Source organism: Camelina sativa, chromosome 19 (genome assembly GCF_000633955.1).
Source record: "Camelina sativa cultivar DH55 chromosome 19, Cs, whole genome shotgun sequence".
NCBI classification, from domain to species: domain Eukaryota; kingdom Viridiplantae; phylum Streptophyta; class Magnoliopsida; order Brassicales; family Brassicaceae; genus Camelina; species Camelina sativa.
In genome coordinates, this window is record NC_025703.1 from 25115372 (window position 1) to 25127097 (window position 11726).

Sequence of the window (11726 nt, forward strand, 5' to 3'; positions counted from 1 at the left end):
ATTCATGAGCTCATGGCCAACAATTATATACAGTCTTCTAGCTTGGAGGATACGTACATAATCAATCAATATTAACTACAGAAGATACATAAATATACGCAGAGAAATATGCAGAAGCGTATAAGGAAGATGGAGATGATTGACGAGAGATTGACGGAGACTTGATGACAATGAAGCATACGTACGGTGGGCTACCGTGGAGTCCGGTGGGCTTAATATCGCAATATCCAAACAAATCGAAGGTTTAGATTATAAGGACACGTTTGCTCCTGTTGCAAGAATGCAGACTGTGCGTATGTTCTTAGAAGTTGCTGCAGGAAACAATTGGTCTGTGCATCAAATGGATGTGCATAATGCATTTCTCCATGGGGATCTAAATGAAGAAGTTTACATGAAGCCACCACCTGGTTATTTTACAAATGATGAGAAGAAAGTTTGTAGATTGCGCAAGTCTCTATATGGGCTGAAGCAAGCACCTCGGTGTTGGTTTGAAAAGTTAACAACGGCTTTGTGTGCTTATGGGTTTCAACAATCACTCTCTGATTATTCACTGTTTACATTTGGCAAAGTTAAAATCAGTCTCTCAACATGAATCAGTTGAAAACGATAGCAGTTCTGTAAAAGACTTGCAAGACAAGCATCAAAAATTACAGTTACCCACATTTGTAATGGTCGCCACAAGATCTTCACGACGACTATCTTCATCGTGTTCCTGGAGCTGCTGCTGCTGATCATACAAAATCTTAATATCGACATAGATAGTCGAAATAGCAGTTCATTGATTGAGAAGGAGACTCAGTTTCCAAACAAATAATCTAATCAGAAATTTATATGTAACGGAATCGATTTTGCGAAGTGATTCACGAGCTCTATATTTGGGGGGGTAGGGGGGGGGTTTCTACGAGTTGAAATTGGATTAAAAAAATACAAATTGATATATATTAAATTTAGGTCCGTGACTGAGACATTTTAAAAGATGAAGGGTTTATTTAGAAATAACACAAAATTACTAACCCAGTTTTAATATGCTGCCACGAGCATGGTGACGTGACGTTAATATGGTGGTTGAACAGAGCTTTGGTCATGCTCTTAGAACAAGATGTACTATAGCCATTGATCTCTCTTAAAGTCATAAGTTAATATAATAAACCGCACACTGTTGAGTTCTATCTAGGTTACTCTCCAATATATTAAGTAATTTTACACACATAAACATATATAATAGAGAGTTTTGCATAAAATAGTTAAGAAAAGAAAGAAAGTATTGCGATATTAAGCCCACTGGACTCCACGGTAGCCCACCGTACGTATGCTTCATTGTCATCAAGTCTCCGTCAATCTCTCGTCAATCATCTCCATCTTCCTTATATGCTTCTGCATATTTCTCTGCGTATATTTATGTATCTTCTGTAGTTAATATTGATTGATTATGTATGTATCCTCCAAGCTAGAAGACTGTATATAATTGTTGGCCATGAGCTCATGAATGAGACAGAGAATTCTCGATTCTGTTCAGAAAGAAAACTGATTTGCTTTGCATTACATGAATGAAACAAACTTGAAACGAAAACGACAAAACATGAAATAAATATACACTGATTTGCTTTACAGTTTGGATCTAATGGGGTCCCTAGCTAGGGCCCTTGCTAATGAATATGCTTATCCTGATATCTCAAGCGTGTCGAAGCAAAAATATAATCCAAACAGTATTTCTGGCACTCAACCGGGTCTTCCGCTAATGCTTGTTCTTCATCACCTGGAACAAGCTAGTCTTCCAGCGGTTGGAGCAGATAGAAAAACAAGTGGTTACTGGCTGTTAACAGGTGATGGTGATGGGTCTGAACTGCGGTCTCAGCAGACATCTGCTAGCTTGCATTGGAGTTTAGTTACCCTTTTTTGTCAGATGCATAAGATTCCTCTGAGCACCAAGTATCTTGCCATACTAGCAAGGGACAATGATTGGGTATGCTTCATGATAATTCTTTTTACCTTTTCGTTTCTTACCCTTGAGCTATATAATCTGATGTCTGTAAACATCAGGTTGGATTTTTATCTGAAGCGCAGCTTGGAGGATACCCATTTGATACGGTGCTCAATGTGGTATGGCTCTTCACTGGTTTCAGAAAACACAAACAGTAACGTAATGTTTTGTGTTACAAGCTTTATATTACGATTATATGTCATATTTTAATCTGTCAGGCATCAAAGGAGTTTGGTGATCAACGCTTAAAAGCTCACATACTGACGGTTTTGAGATATGCCAACTCAAAAAAGAAAGCTACCATATCGTACTCAGATGACATAGGCAGAGGTTTTACATGTTCCTCGACAGAGGATGGAGCTTATGTCTCTGGTGAACTCTTTCGTGTTTTGGCTTACTCTGAGAAGCTAAAGAATCCTGGGGGATACCTTTTATCGAAAGCTAAGGAGTTATCATGGTCTATATTGGCCCTCATAGCATCATGCTTTCCGGATGTTGCTCCTTTATCATGCATAACAGTTTGGTTGGAAATTACTGCAGCCAGGTGTGACGAAATTTAATTACAGAATTTCAATTGGGTTGGGCGTATCAGAATTCATCTTCTATTCTAGCCATTTACTATCTTCTTGCATTTGAAATCTATACATTGAGGGTTTCAAATATTTAATATGTTTTCTGGGATATAAAGATGCATATTTTTCTTGTCTTGGCTCTAATAGAGATCATTCGTTTCAGGGAAACATCGTCTATCAAGGTGAACGATATAACTACTAAAATAGCAGAAAATATAGCAGCAGCCGTTGTATCTACAAATTCCTTGCCAACGGATGTTAGAGGTGTCCAGTTTCATTACAATAGGAGGAATACCAAACGGAGACGACTTACTGCACATACATCTGTGGATTTGTTGACTTCAGCCAATAGTTTAAACACCTCTGCTGGTAAAACATTTTGTTCACATAGAACAGAAGCTACAGAAGATTCAAAAGCTGAAGATAGTAGTGTTACTGATGATTCGTCTGATGAGCATGCGTCTCTATCAAAAATGGTCGCAGTGCTTTGTGAACAACGCTTGTTTCTTCCTCTGCTAAAAGCTTTTGAATTGTTCCTCCCTTCATGCTCTCTACTGCCATTTGTCCGTGCTTTACAGGTTTGTCCCTTCATTGCTTCGACACGTTTGCTCCTGTTGCAAGAATGCAGACTGTGCGTATGTTCTTAGAAGTTGCTGCAGGAAACAATTGGTCTGTGCATCAAATGGATGTGCATAATGCATTTCTCCATGGGGATCTAAATGAAGAAGTTTACATGAAGCCACCACCTGGTTATTTTACAAATGATGAGAAGAAAGTTTGTAGATTGCGCAAGTCTCTATATGGGCTGAAGCAAGCACCTCGGTGTTGGTTTGAAAAGTTAACAACGGCTTTGTGTGCTTATGGGTTTCAACAATCACTCTCTGATTATTCACTGTTTACATTTGGCAAAGTTAAAATCAGTCTCTCAACATGAATCAGTTGAAAACGATAGCAGTTCTGTAAAAGACTTGCAAGACAAGCATCAAAAATTACAGTTACCCACATTTGTAATGGTCGCCACAAGATCTTCACGACGACTATCTTCATCGTGTTCCTGGAGCTGCTGCTGCTGATCATACAAAATCTTAATATCGACATAGATAGTCGAAATAGCAGTTCATTGATTGAGAAGGAGACTCAGTTTCCAAACAAATAATCTAATCAGAAATTTATATGTAACGGAATCGATTTTGCGAAGTGATTCACGAGCTCTATATTTGGGGGGGTAGGGGGGGGGTTTCTACGAGTTGAAATTGGATTAAAAAAATACAAATTGATATATATTAAATTTAGGTCCGTGACTGAGACATTTTAAAAGATGAAGGGTTTATTTAGAAATAACACAAAATTACTAACCCAGTTTTAATATGCTGCCACGAGCATGGTGACGTGACGTTAATATGGTGGTTGAACAGAGCTTTGGTCATGCTCTTAGAACAAGATGTACTATAGCCATTGATCTCTCTTAAAGTCATAAGTTAATAAACCGCACACTGTTGAGTTCTATCTAGGTTACTCTCCAATATATTAAGTAATTTTACACACATAAACATATATAATAGAGAGTTTTGCATAAAATAGTTAAGAAAAGAAAGAAAGTATTGCGATATTAAGCCCACTGGACTCCACGGTAGCCCACCGTACGTATGCTTCATTGTCATCAAGTCTCCGTCAATCTCTCGTCAATCATCTCCATTTTCCTTATATGCTTCTGCATATTTCTCTGCGTATATTTATGTATCTTCTGTAGTTAATATTGATTGATTATGTATGTATCCTCCAAGCTAGAAGACTGTATATAATTGTTGGCCATGAGCTCATGAATGAGACAGAGAATTCTCGATTCTGTTCAGAAAGAAAACTGATTTGCTTTGCATTACATGAATGAAACAAACTTGAAACGAAAACGACAAAACATGAAATAAACAAGTTTTCTGAAAAAGAAAAAGATAAATAAAGGTAGATAAGCATATGCATAATCAGAAGTTAATTTGGGAAAATAGGAGGATCTTAGCCACCAATTTAACGTCGAAGCAGCCAAGACATTCTCAAACTTGGATTGCCCAACAGCAAGAAGATCTGTCTGTACTCTTCCGTCAGAAACAAATTTAACGCCGACATGTACAGATCACTGCCTTTCTCAACCTCTTCCATTGCATCCAAACACTCCATGCACTCTTCCATGGTATACTCCTTCTTCTTGACCGATGCAGTCACCGGACTCTTCTCCTCCATCGGCTCGGTATTAAAACTCTGACTTCCCGGATTCACAGATTCAACATCTTCATCCTCTGAGTCTGACCTAGACAGCAGTTCAGTAGGCTCATCATTTTCATCATCACCCTCAGCTCTATCTTCACGTCCTGTGATGACTGGCTCGTTTGTGTAGATGACTACTGTTGATGATGGAACTGGTTCTTGATGTATCTGTGATGATTCTGACTGATGATCGATCACTCTCCGAGCTGATTTGACTTTCTTCGGTTCAACATCTCCTTTGAAGATGGTTGCCAGTTTATCAGCGTGAGGAATATTCTTCCGTCTGAACGCTTTAGCTATATCATTTTTAGTTCCCTATAAGTCGACAAGAAAAGAAGAAAAAATAACCAATATATATTGATATTCCCAAGCTGCATGCAAATTTAGTTACCAATTGATATATATATAAATAAATAAAAAAATCTAAAGTAACGTTTTATTTTACCTTCAAGTAGGTATTCCAGTCCTCGTGCGTTGCACCAAACGTACGTGTATTGGCATCCCACTTCATGATGGGAGAGTCAATAGTTTGACACCATTGCTTCCAAGTTCTTCTGGTAACGTCCCAATGCCTCTTGATCTGGACAACTGTGTAGCCTACTCCTTTAGCGCTCCGATTGATCGTCTCCTGCATCATGTTCCAAGTTTCCTTTGGATAAACTCCGGCATATTTTACTGGTCTTCTTCCTTTTAAATACTCTTGGTAACACAAGTTGACAAAAATCGCATGTGCGGATGATGTCCACTTAGTGCGACGATGACGACGACGATCCAAGATATTAGAAGCGGTTAGGATAGCTTCTACTCCGGCATCATTTACTTTATCAAGATGCTCGCATCCTTGGCTCCTGTTGCTGTTACCTTCACCATCTAAGTTAGTACCTTCAAAGATAACATCTAGTTTCTTGAGGAACAATGGGGGATTACACCGATACTGCTCAGCCTCAGGATTCACCTGTGACAAATCCAATCAAGTTTTATTACATTTAGTTGTGAATAGAAACACACAAAAATAAACTTTGTTTGTACCTGTAAATAGTTGGCCCATTCTTGATCACTGGCACCAAACGTGTTTGTCAGGGAATCCCATTTCATATCTCTGCTTTGAACAAGTTTACACCATATCTTCCACTGCTTGACCATTGTATCCCAATGATTGATAAGCTCGTCTACGGTGAACCTGGTTCCCGTCGTTTCTTGAAAAACTTCCAATATTTGCTGCATTCTAGGTGGATTCCCCGATATCTTTTGCACGACGCACAAGTCCACAAATACTCGGTGGTGTACAGGTTCCCATGCGGCTCCGGACGTCATAACTCTTTACTATACGCATAGATAAATAAAGACAACAAAATAATAAAATAATAAGTTCTTTCCAAAACAATATACATATCATATTATAAAAATAAAAATAAAGGTTTTGACTGGTAATACCGTTAGAAACCGCGGGAAAATAAATACAAAAAATTACGCAAATCGTAATTTGATTGGTTAAAATTATCTTGTGAAATGATGTGTCATTCCGTGATCCCATGGGACACAGGAATTGTAAAAACAAAGCTTTAAACGGTAACCAAATCTATACAAAGTACACATCCAAATATGTATTGAAATTTTTTACATCATGGCTCAATCTAGAACTAACATCAAGATTAAAACCAGAGAGAGATTCTGATTTGCTAATTTGGATTACCTAATTCTGATTTGCAAATAAGTTTAACAAGATAAAAAGTGGCTAGAGAGATTCTGATTACATGTTAACAAGATACAAACATGAGGTAAAGAGAGATTCTGATTACATGCTAACAAGATACAAACATGAGGTAAAGAGTGGTTAGAGAGATTCATTACCAAGATAAAGAGCGCCTTGAGAGATTCTGATTTGCTACAGAGGTGTTGGTTGATTACTAGGTCTATATGCCTCCATTTTATACCCGTTGGAGCATGTTCTCTTTTTGGTAAACTATCTAATCTGCGTTGACAGAATTTAATTTGATGCAATAAAACATTGACTTATCTTCATTTCTACTAAATGATAATGTAATTGAAAAGATATATAGTCAAAATATAGAGTTCAGTTAGTTTATTTACCATAAGTTTATTCACAAGATTATTATTATTATATTTTTTTTTTCAACTAGAAACAAATTAAAATGAGTTTACATGTTATGTTTTTTTAATTTGATCAAGTATTACGAGTCTTTTATTGTTATCTAGATATTTCATGTTCCTGCTCATACATTTGCAGGACATGTAGTCGCTGGTCTTTCGTCAGACAATCTTATCTCGCTTACATATTACTATATTCGCCCACGTACATATATATAATCCCTTCTGATTGCTTTTATATAGCTCACACTGATGAGCCTGCGCTTTATCCGTGTAAGGAGATAAGTTTTCAATCTCCGCGGCCTGAACTAATAATCTTTTCATATGATGCAAAACCACTTTTTTTATTCTTCATCAAGTTTCAGAAAAGAAGATTTGTTTATTATGTATAAAAACTCAGGATATCATATCAGTCCATTAAAATACATATGAAGAAATTGATTACTCGTCTTAGCACCAACATCAGGGTCGGTGAAACTTAAAACACTCCTCTAGCCATTTGGAACTAACCATACTTGGATGAAAAAGATCGAGATACCCTCATCTTTGTTATTTACTCTTTAAATCAATATACTGTACATTTTCAAAATGTATATACATACGTACAGAGCTGGCTAAAAGAACTGAGCTAGAGAACTCAGACCTCACATCTCTGACAACAGGTTACTGATTTTCCGAAGCTCCATGAGCTGTTGTAGCTGTAACTTGTCCCTTTCCGATCAAATTGGGTTTAGCTAAGTTCCCTACCATTCCTGCCTGAACCATACCAGGTTGTTGTTGAAAAACCAACTCGATTACCTGAATATAAAAGAGGGTAAAATCATCAGAACATTTATGCTTGTAAGGTTGAAAAGAGTTGTCATGGATTGGCTAAATATCTTTGTTACAATAATCCTCGACTATTGGAGTCAAGAAACGACCAGACTTGTTATTGGCACTTTCAAAACCATACGCAAAATACCCTATTTTACTGTCTTTGTACGTACTTATCTTTTTGAATATGCTGGTAACCATTGGAACACACGATGATATAGAACTGAGAAATTACCTGAATGTGTTTGAGCATGGACTGGCCAAGGTTCTTCAGAGTCTTCAACAGATTCTGATCTGAGTCTCTATTTTGGCCAGAAGATGAAGCTTGGGGGTGTAACTCAGAGTAGCAACTGATTTGGTTCTTTTCTATTTCAACATTGTTGGTTTTTGTGGCATCAGAAGCATTTATATCAATCGTCTCCTCACTGGACAAAGAGCGTTTAAACTTTTGAAACCACTGGACTATTCCATGTAAAAGCCTGTGCTCCTTAGTAACACCCACATTTCTATCTGTGGGATCGTCTTCATCAGAATGAGTTACTGGATACTCATTATTCGGACATGGAGATATGGAAACAGGTGAGTTTCCACTTGTTTGAGGATCTTCATAGTTTTCATCATCAAGAAACAGATTTGAACCAGTACTACAATGTAAATCATTTCCGCAGTAATTTAAATCTGAACCGTTTTCAAGGTAGCTCGAACCTAGGACAGGACTGATAGGGTCTGAAGAAATGGATGCATTCTCCTCACTGGGTGAGTTTCCACTTATAATACTCTCTTCATTAGCAGAATGAAAATCCATAATGTCTTCTTCAGTTTCTTGAGGAGAGTTATCTTCCTTGTTCATAGTCACAAGACAATCAATACTATTAGCTTCCTTTAGTTCGGGAAGGAGTTGTTGAGACAAATCTTCAAGCAAACTTCGTGTCACTGGAGAAGATAAGTTTGCTTCCTTTTCCCCATTCTCTGCCTTATGATGTGATAGATCAGTCACTGCTCGGAAAAGGTTTGTCACTTTTAGCCACATCCTTTTCTTCTGTGTAGGAGGACTCTGTTTCTCCAAAACGTTTTGCATTTCTTCTTCTTTGCCTTTGTGTAGAACTCTCCATTTCTTCTCCCAATAGCTTTCAGGTGCTTGAATCAAAGGAGAACTAGGTGAAGTGGAGCCGGATGGACAACTTTTAGTTCTTGAAGGTACATAACTGCTCTGGTCGAAGACACCATTTCTTGACAGAGCTGATCGCNCTGGAGAAGATGAGTTTGCTTCCTTTTCCCCATTACCTGCCTTATGAAGTGATAGATTAGTCACCGCTCGGAAAATTTTTGTCACTTTCAACCACATCCTTTTCTTTTGTGTAGGAGGACTCTGTTTCTCCAAAACGTTTTGCCTTTCTTCTTCTTTGGCTTTGTGTAGAACTCTCCATTTCTTCTCCGAATAGCTTTCAGGTGCGAAAATCAAAGGAGAACTAGGTGAAGTGGAGCCGGATGGAAAACTTTTAGTTCTTGCATGTACATAACTTCTCTGGTCGAAGTCACAATTTATTGACAGAGCTGATCGTACATCAGTATCCAAAACCAAAACTTGTAACAGCTTAGCCTTCTGTATTATCTTATTCAGGTCAGTAATCTCTGGAAAATTTAATAGTCTCTGTAGACAACATGTTGCATTTTCAGAAGAAAGCAAGGTTGATCTTAAATATAATATCATTGAAACAGCCATTCCCAAGATTAAGGTACCCCGAGGACAATCAACGATCCCAAAGCTGTGGTTTCTACTATCCTCATCAGTTGTGTCCGTTTCTGCACTACTCCCTGCTGAAAATATCTCGTCCCACACTAACAAGAGATCCTCAAGCAAAAATTCTCTTCCAAACAAAACTCTCAACCAACGAAGACCAAAGTACTGAGGTTCAACTCCAAGTTCAACTAGATGGGTGTGCAGAGATGAATCAACAAGAGCTAGAAGACGATAAAATGCAGTACAAGCTTCAAGAACTGGAGTTAACCCGGTGTGAGATCCGCTGGCTGGAGGGTAACTAAAAAAGCTAGCCATGGCGACACAACCATCAGTCCCACTCATGAGAGCATCAAACATACAGTAAGCATCATGTTCCATAAATTTTTCAGACAAGACAATGCCAAGTTCACTTTCGGCCCCATAAGAGTCACTCAACATCACAATGGACTGGACTTCAGGATCAAGTTCATCGAGACTTTTAATTTTCTTTGAATACCCCTGGGATCCAATTTCATCGTCCATGGAATCCATGAACTTATTAAAATCAAAAGTGTATGTGATATCTCTTTCCTCGGAAGATAAACTATCAAATCTATCGGTAAAATTATCTTCATAGTCTTTACGCACTTCAGAAAGACGCATGATATCAACATGAAGTACATAAAGGAGAGGTGCCAAAAGCTCATGCATTCCTGCAAAGATATGCAACCAAGTAGATGATACATACATAAGCTATAAACCTCTTAGAAGGAAGTATTTGTTATATAATAAGAGAATTAGCATATTTCAACAAATCCCAGTTTTAATTGGTAGATTGCTATAGTTTCTAGTTTCTTCTTTGTTTTTGCCTTCACTTTTGTAGTCTACCAAGCAAGCAACGAAAAGCACGACAAAAATAGAGAAACAGCAGCTTACAGCCAAACATACCTTGCCTATACCCATACTCGGGATGCTTCAGGCACCACAACAATAGAATGCGTCTCAGCATTCCTTGGCAAACAGGCGTTTGAAAATAACACCAATAATGTTCTTGATATAACCTTGATAAGTCTTGATCAAGTGTTTTTGCCAACTCCGAGATACGAAAGAATTGTCCCCATGTGCTATCTACGTAGAAAATAATCTAAACATGATTACACAAAACCATCGTTAAGGAAGTAACGTTGAACATATTAGATACAAAACTACTGCCTTAAACTAAGCCAATAGGGTTATACACACACATGCAAACCTAATAATACCACTTTTTGGTTATTGGACTGCATACTTGAACAATGATTAAGAACAACATATATCAGACCAGTCCAATGACAATGTATATGCCATGAGCAAAAGGAACTAAGCTTACTTGGATTTTGTGACAAGGGGTCGTCAGTGATAAAATTAAGGGAACTATGTTTATCCTTGAGTACATGTGGATTGATCAAAAGTGTTCTCCGGAGAAGAGCATATCTACATGAAACAACAACATTGCACTCGTTTGAGAACCATGAATCATTAACAATCAATCTTTAGGGCTTTATGAACAGATGAATCACTATAATATACCTTCGTCGAGAATTAGCTGCTGCTCTGCGAAACTCATCGATTGAAGAATCAAAAGACGGAAGAACTCCGAGATTCACACGCCACCGAACTCCCCTGAGATTAGCGAAACGAAGATCTGACTCGTCTGCTCTACTCAAAACCAATGATCCAGACGGTTCATGTAAAGCTGGCTCGATCTCCGACGGAGCCATATTGCTTAATTATATCCTTTTTCGCTAATCTATCGATTCCCAGTTGAATCACACACAACTTAAATCACAAAACCTCCATTTTGAAGATTTAAGGGAGATTTTAATTTTTGTCAGTTGCGTGAGATTCCAGGCGCGAAGATGATGATTGAAGAAGAAGAAGCTAAATGCTAGTATGTATTTTTATAATTGAACTTTTCTTGCTTTACCTAAAAATAGGTATTAGTTATTAATATTATGTTGATTAAATAAAAGGGTACATGTTAATATTGCCATCTATCATAGAACATTAATTACCACTTGATTGAAATACCCTATAATCAGATTTTTTTCTCTAATAATTAATTGACCAATTTTTTTTTTTACACAATTTTATTGCCTAGTAGGAATACTGTTATTGTTCCAAAATAGATCTGAATATGTTTTTAGTGCTTGACCAACAAATTCAACACTATTTGTCATTAAAAAAAAGAAAAAAATCTCAACACTATTTTTCTTATTGAATCAGAAAACTA

General features: G+C 37.5%; 3 protein-coding genes across 3 annotated transcripts; 1 reads left to right on the forward strand and 2 right to left on the reverse strand.

Annotated features, from left to right (window-relative positions):
* On the forward strand, positions 1622 to 3272 carry LOC104768185 (protein DDB_G0268328-like). The gene is made up of 5 exons (XM_010492110.1): positions 1622 to 1963; positions 2041 to 2100; positions 2200 to 2525; positions 2717 to 3131; positions 3213 to 3272. The coding sequence occupies exons 1-5, from the start codon at positions 1622 to 1624 to the stop codon at positions 3270 to 3272; spliced, it is 1203 nt and encodes a 400-aa protein (XP_010490412.1).
* LOC104768186 (L10-interacting MYB domain-containing protein-like) lies at positions 4576 to 6126 on the reverse strand. Its single transcript, XM_010492111.1, has 3 exons — positions 5842 to 6126; positions 5253 to 5767; positions 4576 to 5122 (listed from the first exon to the last, which is right to left on the reverse strand). The coding sequence occupies exons 1-3, from the start codon at positions 6124 to 6126 to the stop codon at positions 4576 to 4578; spliced, it is 1347 nt and encodes a 448-aa protein (XP_010490413.1).
* Positions 7585 to 11214, reverse strand: LOC104768187. The gene is made up of 6 exons (XM_010492113.1): positions 11024 to 11214; positions 10824 to 10927; positions 10403 to 10582; positions 9274 to 10167; positions 7970 to 8973; positions 7585 to 7719 (listed from the first exon to the last, which is right to left on the reverse strand). The coding sequence occupies exons 1-6, from the start codon at positions 11212 to 11214 to the stop codon at positions 7585 to 7587; spliced, it is 2508 nt and encodes an 835-aa protein (XP_010490415.1).

Coding starts and splice junctions, on each gene's coding strand:
- LOC104768185 (XM_010492110.1), top strand. CDS start 1,622: ATGGGGTCCCTAGCTAGGGCCCTTGCTAATGAATATGCTTATCCTGAT. Junction 1,964..2,040: donor TAGCAAGGGACAATGATTGG/GTATGCTTCATG, acceptor TGTAAACATCAG/GTTGGATTTTTATCTGAAGC. Junction 3,132..3,212: donor CATTTGTCCGTGCTTTACAG/GTTTGTCCCTTC, acceptor AAGTTGCTGCAG/GAAACAATTGGTCTGTGCAT.
- LOC104768186 (XM_010492111.1), bottom strand. CDS start 6,126: ATGACGTCCGGAGCCGCATGGGAACCTGTACACCACCGAGTATTTGTG. Junction 5,768..5,841: donor AATGGGCCAACTATTTACAG/GTACAAACAAAG, acceptor GATTTGTCACAG/GTGAATCCTGAGGCTGAGCA. Junction 5,123..5,252: donor AATACCTACTTGAAGGTAAA/ATAAAACGTTAC, acceptor CTTATAGGGAAC/TAAAAATGATATAGCTAAAG.
- LOC104768187 (XM_010492113.1), bottom strand. CDS start 11,214: ATGGCTCCGTCGGAGATCGAGCCAGCTTTACATGAACCGTCTGGATCA. Junction 10,583..10,823: donor CCCCTTGTCACAAAATCCAA/GTAAGCTTAGTT, acceptor TTTTCTACGTAG/ATAGCACATGGGGACAATTC. Junction 7,720..7,969: donor CCATGCTCAAACACATTCAG/GTAATTTCTCAG, acceptor TTTTATATTCAG/GTAATCGAGTTGGTTTTTCA.